General features: G+C 26.4%; 1 protein-coding gene across 1 annotated transcript; it reads left to right on the top strand.

The window, feature by feature from the left end:
- Window positions 1-1,259: 1,259 nt before the first annotated feature.
- LOC145844829 (uncharacterized) lies at window positions 1,260-2,192 on the top strand. Its single transcript, XM_082952249.1, has one exon. It carries the CDS (start codon window positions 1,260-1,262, stop codon window positions 2,190-2,192), a length of 933 nt encoding a protein of 310 aa, XP_082808375.1.
- Window positions 2,193-12,929: the final 10,737 nt, after the last annotated feature.

Genomic DNA, 12,929 nt, shown 5'->3' with positions numbered 1-12,929 from the left:
GCAAGCCGCAGATTTACACTTCGAGGGCCGCAGTTTGCCGACCCCTGTAATAAAACAACATTGTGACAGTTATTGTTGTTTTCTAATTATTTTTATTTTTAAAGATGTTTTGCATAAAAAAATAAGACACAAAAACTTTAAAGTTTTAATAACTATGATTCTAATAAACAAACGCAATTTTACTACTACTTAACACTATAGTTGTAGGCTATAAAGTTATACAACTAATCAGATACTTTTAAATTGTTCATTTTACACTCTTTAGTCTGTTTTTAAGCTAAAAAAATCTATACTTTATAAAGCTCCCATTTTAAAACAAACAAAAGTTAATACAAAACATAAAGCTGTTAAATATATCTGCTGTTAACTGCTTAATGTGTTAAAGGAAATAAAGCCATTTAAGATTCACAGCTAACGTTGTGAACCAGTTTACAAACTATGATTAGCAATAACTGCTTTGCTTTACAGTCAACTATGAAGCTTAATGAACATGTTAAACAGTTTAATTGATAAAACACTTTTGAATAATTACTTGTAGGTGTATAAATAGTATAACAACAAGTTCTGATGAGCATATGACAATTGTAAGAAAATATTGTAATAAATAAGTTAAGCTCTTAAAAATTTGTTGCCTCAAACTTCAATTGCTACACAATTTTGTATAGTTTTTGCACAATGACAGCATAGCTTAGAAAAAATCAATTATTATTATCAGTTTGTACTTTAATTTACTTAAGTTAATACTGATCAACTGACAATAACATTGGATGGTGTAATCTAGCATTAATTTGATAAATAAGTCTAACTTGGTAACAATGTTTTTTATATAGTTCACCTTGCTTGTTACAATTAAGTTAAAACAATGAACACTCTATGTTATATGAAAATAAACTTTCAGGATTTGTTTAACCTGAGAAAATATGAAACATCATGAACTTAATGTTAATCCTGGAAGAAACATACCTATACTTGGTTGGTTATTAAACAGACTTCAAATAATTGCAAAATGGTTCTTCATTGTAGTAGTCATCTCCATAGTTTTATACTTTCTTTATGCTTGGGCATATAACCCAGTTTTCAAGCTTTGTAGCCCTAAAGAAATCAGCCCGTTAGAACTACAGGCAGATTTGGACGTTTTTTATACCGGCACTAATCTGGCTTATGGTCACAGAAAAACAAAGGTAAAAGAAATTCCAGAAGAGTGTTTTAAAAATTTGATCATTTTGACATCTGAAAAGAGATCGTCCTTGAAACTATACATGCGTGAAAAGGCGGAATACTTCACTCGTCAGCATGAATTACATAATAAAGTCCCAATAGTAACAGAAAGGCGTAAGTTAATGCCATTGAATATAACAAAATTAGATTATGAAGATATGAGTTACAAAGATGATATAAATCAAGAAAAGTTATTGGCCCAACTTGAGTTATTGAAAGTTACCAGCGATGAAAATTTAGAAAAGTTTAAGCCATTACAAGATATACTTAATTCTAAAACCACCGAGTTTCATGTTCCAAATCTAATTCATTATATCTGGTTCGGGAATCACACCTACAGAGTCGTTGACTATATATGCATGCTGAGTGCGCTTAGAAAGCAGAACCCTGATTTAATGCTAGTTCACGGAGATTTTGAGCCCGTGGGCGTGTACTGGGGTTGGTTAAAAGAGGAAGCTGGAGAAAAACTTAAATTTGTCAGGAAAAGCCCGCCAGAGACAATTTTTGGCAAGAAATTGACTAGAGTTGAGCACAAGTCCGACGTCGCAAGGCTTCAAATTCTCCTGCAGTTTGGGGGAATATATCTTGACACAGACACGATGGTACTTCAATCTCTCGAAGAGCTTCGCAAACAAGACAAACTAGTCTTGGGAAGATTTACGGAAAATTTAGTTGCGAACGCCATAATTGTTGCAAACAGAGACTCGTGGTTTCTTCAAAAGTGGTTTTATGAATACCGAAACTTTTACAGCGGTAGTGGATTGAATGTGAAACTGAGTATGATAGTACCCAGGATTTTGTCTCAGCTGTACCCGGATCAGGTTCATATTGAAGAAACTCGCCTGATGCGACCGAACAATAAAGAGAATTCCTACTTTTTCAAAGGACTGATAGATATGAAGGATCACTTGACGGTTCACATGAATATGAGATGGGCCGTAAAAACAGAACCATTGCCGAATTGGCTGTTTTAAATACGACTTTCGGAGAAGTTTCGAGGATCGCACTGTGGAATGACCCTGCCATCAAGGACCTGTCACCTTGGGTATTGCATCCACAGTTCAACGAAACGCACGCAGTTTACGTATAATCCAACTTAGTTATTGAGTGCGTATTGTTTGTATTAACTTAAATTGTTGCGATGATATTTAGTTGTTTGGCATGCATAAGTTTTATTACGTTGTTTTTTACTTAAACCTTAATAAGTTCTCATATGTTTAGTTTTTTGTCATTTTTAAGTTTGTAAACATTGCCAGTTTTGTGTTAAATTTGTCGTATGGTTCTTGTCGTTATTTAAATAAAACATGCACTAAATAAATGAGTCTATTTATATAGCAATTATACTTCGTTTTGTAAATATATTAATTTGAAATGCTGAGCCTTCGTAATTAAACATGTAGCAAAATGTGAGAGTTTAAATAATTTAAGTTCGAATAAAATGCATTTTTACATTGAAAATGTCCTAAATAAAGCTAGGTTGAACTTAATAACTGTAGAGCGTGTAATTCAAACTAGTATGATCTCATACGCTTGCTAACATTTTAAATCAAAGTTGGGTATATGGCAAGCCTTGTATAGGAGCCTGTCGGATATATTTGCAAGCCATAATTTGTATATCATCTTTATAAAAATCTAGTGCTGTTCACTGAACTATTGTCTAAAGTGCAGTTGCTTGCAAACTAAGAATTCTATTGAAACTATATAGTTTAAAATATCTTGACCTTTTAATTGTTTATCAATTGAACAGGCCTGTAAAATTTTAAAAGGTAAAACAGAATTAGATAAAATATCTATGACAATATTTTAATATAGAAAGTTGAATAGAAATAACTATTTGTGTTAAGTATCTTTTCACTTACCTTGTAATATATTAAAAAAGTAAAGATAAGATAGCTAGAAAATAATTTTCTACTACAATATGTTCGTAAAAGTTCAACGTAATCTTAAAACAGCATTTTCTTTAAAATGTTACAAAAATCAAGCCCAAAAAATAAATCCAATAAAAATAATGTAACCGTAAAGTTTTAGAATGATTTACCAAAGATAATTACTGCTTATTTAACCTGTGTGAATTTTGGTAACATAGCTTCTTTAAAAGCTATTACTTTCAAATAAGTGTGTTATTTTAAAAAATAATTGAACTCTCTATAAATATATTTCTTATTACGCTACTATTATATTGTTATTTAGAAAAACCTTAATAAAAATGTTTTCATGCAGCTTTGTAATAGCAGAATAACTTATGATAATAAACATGACAAACATATCTGTTTGTAACAGTGGTTGAAATAAAAACTAATTAAACTCAAACTTAGTTTAGTTAGCTAGTGTTAAAGTTATAGTATGTATAATTTATTTAAGTTTACAATAGAATAAATCAGGATTTTCAAACCTATAATACCCATTAAGTTTTATTTTGGTCTAATTAAATAAACTGCTTTTTATCATTTGTTCTTAGTTTTTCAATGTTTAAAGTTTTTTTTGTTTTAATAATTCTGTCAACTTAACCTAATCGAATTGCATTTAAAATTTATAATTGTCTCTGAATAAAAATTATAGTTCAGAAGATTTATCAAAAAGTATTTAAGCTAAATAAAAAAAAGTTGTTTACGTTCAACTTTAAGGTTTAGACGAAACTAACTTGATTCGATATAAAATTTATAAAAAAAGATCTAAATTTTTATTTAAGATATAAATTTAAAAAAATGTAAGTAGAACTTATTTGAAACAAAGTACAAAAGAACTTTCAATAGCTAAAAGGAAATTAAGTAAAGTTTTGTAAAAGAAAATATAAGGACAAATCATTAAAAGTTGAGCACTATCGATAACAAAAAAAGTTTACTTTATTATTCTAAACATGTAATTTCTATTTTACTTAGTTACGTCATTTGATAAGAAACCTGTCAATAATGATGAGGAATTATATAAATAATTAATTTTGATATACTTAAAAAAAAAAGTACAAATGAAATTACTAACAACTAAAAATAACTAAAAATTACAAAGAGCAACAGCAATGTAAATCAGTGGTTTTCAAGCTTATCAAAATATGTGCACCAAAACTAAATTGTAAAACTAAGTTTCTGTTTCAAAAATATGCGAATATCTAGTGTAAGTTTCAAATTTCCCGTAATGTCTAGTGTAGAGTTTCCCAAACTTTTTTTCAAATGCCCCCATTATGCTTTGTTAAGCTCTAGCCACCTCAAACAAGATTTCTCGAAAAATACCATAAAAACCGTCTAAAACTTTTTTTTATTTTTTGCTCTACTTTATCAACTCCAAAATAGCTAGTATATGTTTCAAATTATGGCCTTGTGGAAACCCTTTTACGGCTTGTGATCCCCTGGATTTTCTTTTTTTCATAAGTTTGTTAATTAGCTTTATATACACCTAAAAACAACTTTTTTTTGAACTTTTTTACGAACTCTAGAATATCTAGAGTAAGTTTAAATTTATAATTTCATTTTGGATAGTTTTCTGAGTTACGATTCATGCTCCCAAAATAAACTTGGTGCACCCAAAAACAAATTTCGTGTACACAAGTTAAAGACCACTGATGTAAATATCAGTCATTATTTTTTATTAATTTGACATGACCAAAATACATAAGTTTTACTAAATATGATATTAAAAGCAAAATCACAGTAAAATAAATTAATTTAAATATTTTTTGTTTATGTAATTACCCACCGAGACTGTCTAATAAAAATTTATACAATTGCAATATTTGTCCTTAGTATGATGTTTTAAGACTTTTAATGTTTATATGGTCGTATGAAAGCTTAATGGGATAACCATTTAAAAGTAAAGCTTTTTAAAGTTAAACTTTTTTAAAGTAAGCATATTTTCAAGAAAATTGTCTAAATTTAGAAGGTTTTTTATAATTTAGTACCTTAAAAAAGTTAAATAAATAAAATACATAAATTGCCTTAAAAAATTAATTCAACAAAAATAAAATAAAAGAAATAAAGTTATTGTACAAGATAAACTTTAACATTAGGTAATCTGAAAGAAATATTTAGAATTTATTAAAACTAATACAGAAGAGTTTTGAATAATTTATAATATAAAGGTTTTAAAACGACTTCAATAAGTGTAATAAGTTTATAACTCAATAAATGTAATTAAAAGTGTATCATGAGCTAAGTCTAAGTCTAAATTAGAAAATTTCAAATTATATATTTCAAGGTCTTAAGTAAAAAAAAGTTTAAACATCAACTTGACTTTAAAAAGTATCCTATAATATTTTTCCATTTCATATAACTAGCTGGTTCTTCGTTACTTTTATATTAATATACTTAATAAAATAACGGCTACAATAAATTTCAAAATGCTTGTTTTTTTTTTTGTTTTTTTTGTATAGGATCAAAAAAATTTAAACTAGTGATACTTTGATTTGGTTGAATAAAAGATTTAAATGAGAATAATTTAGTTGAAAACCGATAGTAAACCATAAGTAGTTATAAATTGTGCCTCATAGATAACTCACTTCTTGGTTGGGTATGAACCACTTAAAAAAATTTTATTTATACCAGTAATTCTTAATAGAAAAAAGTTTCAATATGTTAAGGGCGTAATTTATTTTCTAATAAAACTGATATACAACTAACTACATTTTCACGATATTTTTTTTTATTACATTAGCCTATTCAAAGATTGAATCTATAGTTTAAACCGTCAGTATGTAAACATATATAGATATGTAAACTCTGTACGTTTAAAACTTCATAAGCATTACTAATTGCAAATATCGTACATAGTGTTAACAGAAGTGTATCATAAAATCAACTGTAATCTTTATTAAACTAAAAACTGTACTTTGACGAGAAGTTTCAGTTGTATAGTAAAAGATCAAACAAAACATCGGCGAAAGTCTACAGAGCTTAAGCTTGGATTTTGTAGGCTTTCAGACAAGCTAAGTTTACATAAAGATTTAATCATACCATTTTGGTCATCAAATCAGAAATCTTAGTCTACCGAAGGCTTATGGTCTGATAATCGAAATGGTATAATAAGATCTTTAAACTATTTTATGTAGAAATTAGAAATTAAACAAAAACTTAATTAGTAAAATGTAGTTTTTTTAATAACAAAAATTCAGATTTAAATCTTTTAATCAAACAAAAAATTATGAAAAATACTTTAAAATTTCAATAACTTTTTTCAACTAGAGAAAACACAAAATAGTATTTTTGCGAAGCTAAAACGAAATGAAAGTGAAGCAAAGCCTTCAGTTTTGTGAGACTGTAATTCAATTTTCCCTAAATTAAAATTCAATTTTAGATGTTTTACTGAATATATAAATTTCAAAGATACTAAAAAATAAGCTGAACTTATCCAAAGCTATAAAACAACTTATTTTCTTGACTAACGAAAACACAAAACAATCTTTTTCTTACGCAAAGCCTACGGCATTATGCGACTACAATTTAACATTTTGTAAAACAAAAATTCAAATTTAAATATATTAATTAAAAAAAAAAGATGAAAAGTACTAAAATTATTAGCGTAGAAATTATCTGCTTGGAGTGTCACATCACTTAATGCGTGTGCAGAATATTCGCAAAAGTTTGGTTCAAAGACCACAAAAATAGTCCTATATGCAACCAGAAAAAAACAGAAGTTGAAAAGAAGTTTTATTAGGGGTAATTTTTATATCAACTAAATCCAGCAATTCCATTTAGGACATTTTCTTGCATTGAATTTAAAACTTTCATGAAATTTGACTTAGTATTAACTAAAATAAACGCTAACAACTAATTTTTCTAATTATACTTTAAAAATTCAGCAACAAACTCTTCAATAAACAGCTTACACATCTTTCATAAGGCTAAACAGTATTTGTACATAAGTTAAAGTCTTACTTTCTTTTCCTATTTAGTTTTATGTATTAAACCAAACACTTTAGTAAGCAAATAAAGTATTACAGTTTAGACAAGCGCTTTTTAACTGTAAAAAAATATTAACATTTAAGAAGTCTATGACAAGATATGCATATAAAACAAAGAATGAGAACTTTTTATGTAAATTACATTCCCAAAGGGTTTCTGGTAAATGAGGTCTGTGGAATTACATCTAAGATGTCTATGTAACCGCAGAACTCTATGTAATTAAAAATAGAAATAGTTTTGCAAATTACCTATTATTAAAAATAGAAATAGTTTGACGAAACTGCATGTAGTTGAAAAAAAATGTTTTAATAGAAGTTACACGTAAGTTTAATAACAATACACCTAGTGTAAGAGGATAATTTATAAGTTATAGTTAGAAAGGTTAAAATTTTTAGTTTTTTTCTTAAAATAATATATTATTGACACTTTCTCTGCTTTCGTTAACAAAAATTATCTTTTTAACAATTTCTATAAAAAAATTGAATATTAAAAATAAAAGCTTGGAATTAATATACAATATTAATTTTATAAGATCTTTACTACTTGTTACTATACCCTAGTTTTTTAAGCGTTTATTTAATCAATAGTTTTTAAAAACTACGGTTTTATATATTTACTACCTTAAATTCTTTTAACCTTTCAACTTAAATAAAAAACATTAAACTTTAAAATTACCTTTAGCAATGTTGCAAGACATAAGCATTTACAATTTGGTTTACAAAAATGACTCTCCATGCAAACTTGACCCTTCGTGCATAAGTAACCCTTGGTGCGAATGTGAACTTAGTGCAAAAATGTCCTTTCGTGCATTTTTGACACCTAACCATGTAAAAAACCTAAAAGTTTAGTATAAAAAATGTAATACTTACAATAATCTAAAATCGTGTTTAGCCGAAAAAACGTTATTGTAGCTCAAGCTTCTAAAACCACAAATTTCTAATATAGAATAAACAAGTACAGTGCTTTCTTTTATCCGGATATGTTGGGCTAGCAATTTTTGTAATTATTAACAAAAAGCTTTTGGTCGGATAATAACAAGACTATGACTATATATATTGTCGAATATTTTCATTTTATTTACATAGATATTATTTCTTTTTTATATACAGTAACCTCTCGCATATTTACGCACTCGTGACGTTACGCACTCTCGTTTAGTTACGCCTATTAGATTATAAAATTTTCAAAAAACAAAAATCTTTTTTTTTGATATTGCACAAACTAGGTTAATTGTAAATTTTTAATTTAAAAAATGATTTTAAATGCTTACTCATCTCTCTATATCTTAGACTTTATAAACTTATGTTCCTTGACTAATTGATAAACATTTAGTTATACCTCAGTATATAAGAAATTTTGTTAACAATAAGAGATTAAATTAAAATTCTAAACATAAACAATTTTTATTAAACATTTTCTTTTATTTTACGTATTTTGTTCAAAATAAGAAACCCATTACAGCACCAAATGCATGTTTTTGAAAAAGCCTACAGAAACAAATTTTAATATAGAGACCACACCATTTCTAAATTGTAAACAAATGCTTAATTATAAACTGAATTTGCGAAGTAGAATGATATAAATGTTAAGTATCAAATAAGTCACTTATAAATAAAGATAAAATTTACTTATTATTAAAAGTTATTACTTTACTTAAATTTAAACATTTTTTAATATATGTATAGTTTTATCTTTGGTTTTCATATTAAGAAATAAAGTAAACAAATTGTTAAAAGGGGGAAAGTCCCCAGTCTGCTTTAAACTAGAAGCAATATCAAAAAACAGCTATGAAAGTAAGTATATTTAGAACCTCTGTTATCTTTACGATATCTCGTATCTTTACGCACTTTCTCTGTGGACACAATGTGCGTAAATAAGCGAGAGGTTACTGTATTCCAATGTATACAATAAAACGCACACTAAACTTAAGTCTATTTTTTAACTAAACAAACACTTAATACAGACAAAAATAAACGAAAAAAAGTTTTGATAGAGATATAAATAATTTAACTTAAACAAATCACACCGTCAGTAGTTTAACTAATATCGGATTTTTTTTTGAAAAAAAAACAGAGGTTTGTTAGACAGAACTTTCTCGTTTTTTATTATAAAACTCATTGAATTGACTATGTTGTTGTTCTTTTTCTGGTGTGATTTATTTTTGACTACAACAATAAGCTAAATCGTAATACATTTTTTGTATTGCTCCAGCGTAAGATAATGGACACTTTGATAACTGGGGAACACCGTTTTTGTCTTCAACACCCTTATCAGCACTTTTTTGTTGTTTCCAATAATCAGAGCAAAAATTCCTTGCTCTTCCATGTATTTATACCCACCTTTGCAAATCACCAACCTTTGGATATCATTGTCTGTAAATGTGATATTTTTATTTTATTTTTTTGTTGAACTTACTGTTTGTAGTTTCTTCCAAATGGTCACTGTTTTCCATGTAAGACATTGGTAATGGCACGAAAGTCTTCCATGAGTTTCTTATAGCAAAAGATGCTGCTATATCCAAAGCGGATGCAACAGTATTGACAATTTAGATCAGGTCGATTTTTTTTTTAAACCGTGAAAGCTATAAAGTAAATGCTAAGTTTAAAAAGCTATTAGAACTATGAGGTAGCTATAAAATGCTTCCCAAGTTAAAGAAATTAAGTTAAACATGTACATATAATTAAAAACAGGTTTTGGCTAAATTTTAAAATTTCACTTTTCAACTCAAACTGGCTGGATAAGCGAGGAAGCAAAAAAATCCTTGCGGGCTGCACTTTCAGTGATAGATTTTTTTTTATTACATACACCGTAGTATCTAGAGTGAGCTTAAAAAAGTTGTGACCACAAAATATCTAGTCAAAATTTTAAATATCTAGTCAAATGTACAAAAGAACTAAAAAATATATAGTGTAAGTTTCAGAAAATTCTAGTTCAGCAGGCCATATAACATGCTCGTTGGCCGCATATCATTAAAATAAAAACATGCTTGCAGACTGTAGTTTGCCTATTCTAGCAATATACGTCTGGCAATTTAAGAATATAAATGAAAATATTTTAAACTGCTAGATACCCAAATTTTTTTCAATAAAATGCCAGTCGTGTATAAGCTTCGTTTGTTCTTAAATTTCTTTTAACAACACTACAAAATAAACTAATATTTTAATGAAAAAATTTAATGAAATTATAGTATACTTTTAGCAATTTAGTATAAAATATTTTTACGAAAACAAGTTGTTTACGAAATTAAGGCACACAAAAAAAAAAAAACTTTTGAGATCGATATCTTAATCTAGAAAATTTAAAACTATTTTGTTTGACATCACCATCAGTTGCAATCAGGGTTGTGTTTTGACTGGTTTCCTGTTTCCTGTGAACCCCTTGAAAAAAAAAAGAAAAGAAAAAAGAAAGAAAGATTCTAAGAATATCACTAAAAACGTTGTTTATTGACTTTGTTTTGGTAATTTGAAAAACTTTGAATAATGAATGTTGAATTTACAACACAGAAGTTTAAAAAGTTTTGCCCAGCTGAAATAGATTTTAAATAAAGTTTTAATTGTGATGTCATATTAGGTAAAAGTTTTAAAGTAGCACTTTTTCTAGGAAACTTTTTACTAAGGTGCTCTTAGATCCCATTTTAAATTGTTATTTAGTATAAATAACCTTTTATTAAGTATTGTTTTTGAACTAGTAAGTACAGTTTTACTTAAAAAGTGTCCAATATAATCACTAAAGTTTTATTTTACTTATCTTGTTGTTTATAATAATGTTGTGTTATGTTGTTATATATTAATGTTGTTGTACTAAAAGATTTATGTTTTTTGTTTATGTTTCAACCAACTGGGTTTAAACCTTGAAAAGTTCAATTTATAGAGTTTTCAAAATCATCTTTAGAAAACTACACCACCTGGCAATTTATTCTTTTATCATTTAATGGTATTTCAATATTTTTTTAAGTTGTTTTGTTATTGTATATCTGTTGGTTACAAAATTGATTATTGACTTTTTTGAAATTTTCAATTCAAAGAGATTTCAAAACCATCATTAGAATCCCTGCACCATCAAGCAAAGATTTAAATAAAATTTAAAGATATTTTAATTTATTTGTATAAGTCTAAACATTTGTTTTAGTGGAACTTCAATTTTTATAGATTAAATTACTTGAATTTTTTTTATTATAAAAAGATATACAAATGTAAAGAGTTTAAAATTTGTAAGAACTCCATCTATACTAAAATTTAAATCAAAATTATTTTTTTCTTATAAAAGTTTGTTATAGTTTTAATTATTTTATAATATTGTTTCCTGATAAAAGTTTAATTTTTTGTAGAGTAAGTTAGTTATGTCTGTAATATTTTTGTTTTAAATAACAGATTTGAAATTTGATATACAATTTGTAAGTTTTTAACTTTTTTCTGGTTCTTTTAGTTTTTCTATCTAAATTTAATACAGTATAATAAATAAAAAAGTATTATATATTTAATACTATTTTCATGTTTTTTTTTATTTCAAAGCAAAAAAAAAAATCATTTTAAAAACAGAGGTTTACGGCTAAATATTGCGTGCTTAAGTGGCAGGCAGTGCACACCTAAGAAATGCGTACTTAAGCGGCAAATTAAGAAAAAAAATATGAACCCCCTTTGAAAAAAGTCTAGAGATGCCCCTGGTTGCAATGTAAATGGTTAATTAATTTTAAATATTTGTGTATTTGACTTCTGAGTTTGAACCATATTGAAAAGCTTAATTAATAAAAAATAACTGTTTTAAATAGAAAACATTCAAATTATAAAAACACAATACTTTTCTACATTTCTATTAAATAAAGAATGAAAATTTTTGAGACTAAAAATTAGGTATAAGTACTACAATAAAGCCGAAATAATTACACGATTTTTTTTTTTTTGGTTTTAGGTACCTACTAAACTTTGCTAGACTCTTAGCTGCTAGTGTATAACTATTTTACTAGCAAAGATAAAAAAAACTGTACTAAAAATTGAAATGATTATAACTTACATCTAACTATGACTAATACTTGATTGAATTAATTTCTATGTTATTTCAGGACGTCATAATTTGAGGGAAAAATATTCTGATTTATTACTTAAAAGTTGTATATATTAACTAAAAGTATCATGCTTGGTTAATTATGTGAAAGTTTTCTCACAGAGATCTGGCTACTAAATTTTAATACTAGTTTTATCAAATAACAATCTGGGTTAAGTTTTAGTTAATTTTTAGTTATCACATAAATCATAGAATATTTATAAATTCATGAAGTTCAAGGATTTTTAAATATATAAAAATATTTTGATTATAACAAAGACTAGTTTAAAAACAATTGACACTTTTATAGAACTAATCTAACAAAAGCATTAATAGAAATATATTTCTTTTTACACATAAGATGTCGGTTATTTACTGAATTAATTTGACAACATTGTTTCAGGATATTTTTAATTTTTTTAGGGAGAGATACTTTAAAATGTAAATGAAAGTCTATAAAACCTAGCTTTTTTAAAACTTTTACTTTTTTTATAGTATTTGTCAAGTCTAAATGCTTGACAAACTAAGTTTAAAATATTACAAATCTTACTATTTATACAAGGCAACTTTGATGTTAATTATTATAATGTAAAACCTAGTATAAAATTAAACATTTCTTAAAAATAATTACATATCTCTCGATACTATTTTAAAATTTTATGGCTAGTTTATTTAAAGATTAGTCGGAATTGAAAGAAAGCTGTAAAAAAGCTCAGTCAGCAACAAAAAAAACTATTTTTCATTTTGTTTTTAATTTTAATAGTTTAAGTTTAATTTTTT

Source organism: Thalia democratica, chromosome 9, assembly GCF_965202585.1.
Source record: "Thalia democratica chromosome 9, ktThaDemo2.hap1.1, whole genome shotgun sequence".
In the NCBI taxonomy this organism is placed as follows: Eukaryota; Metazoa; Chordata; class Thaliacea; order Salpida; family Salpidae; genus Thalia; species Thalia democratica.
This window is presented reverse-complemented; position numbering and strand designations above follow the sequence as displayed.

Coding starts and splice junctions, on each gene's coding strand:
- LOC145844829 (XM_082952249.1), top strand. CDS start 1,260: ATGCGTGAAAAGGCGGAATACTTCACTCGTCAGCATGAATTACATAAT.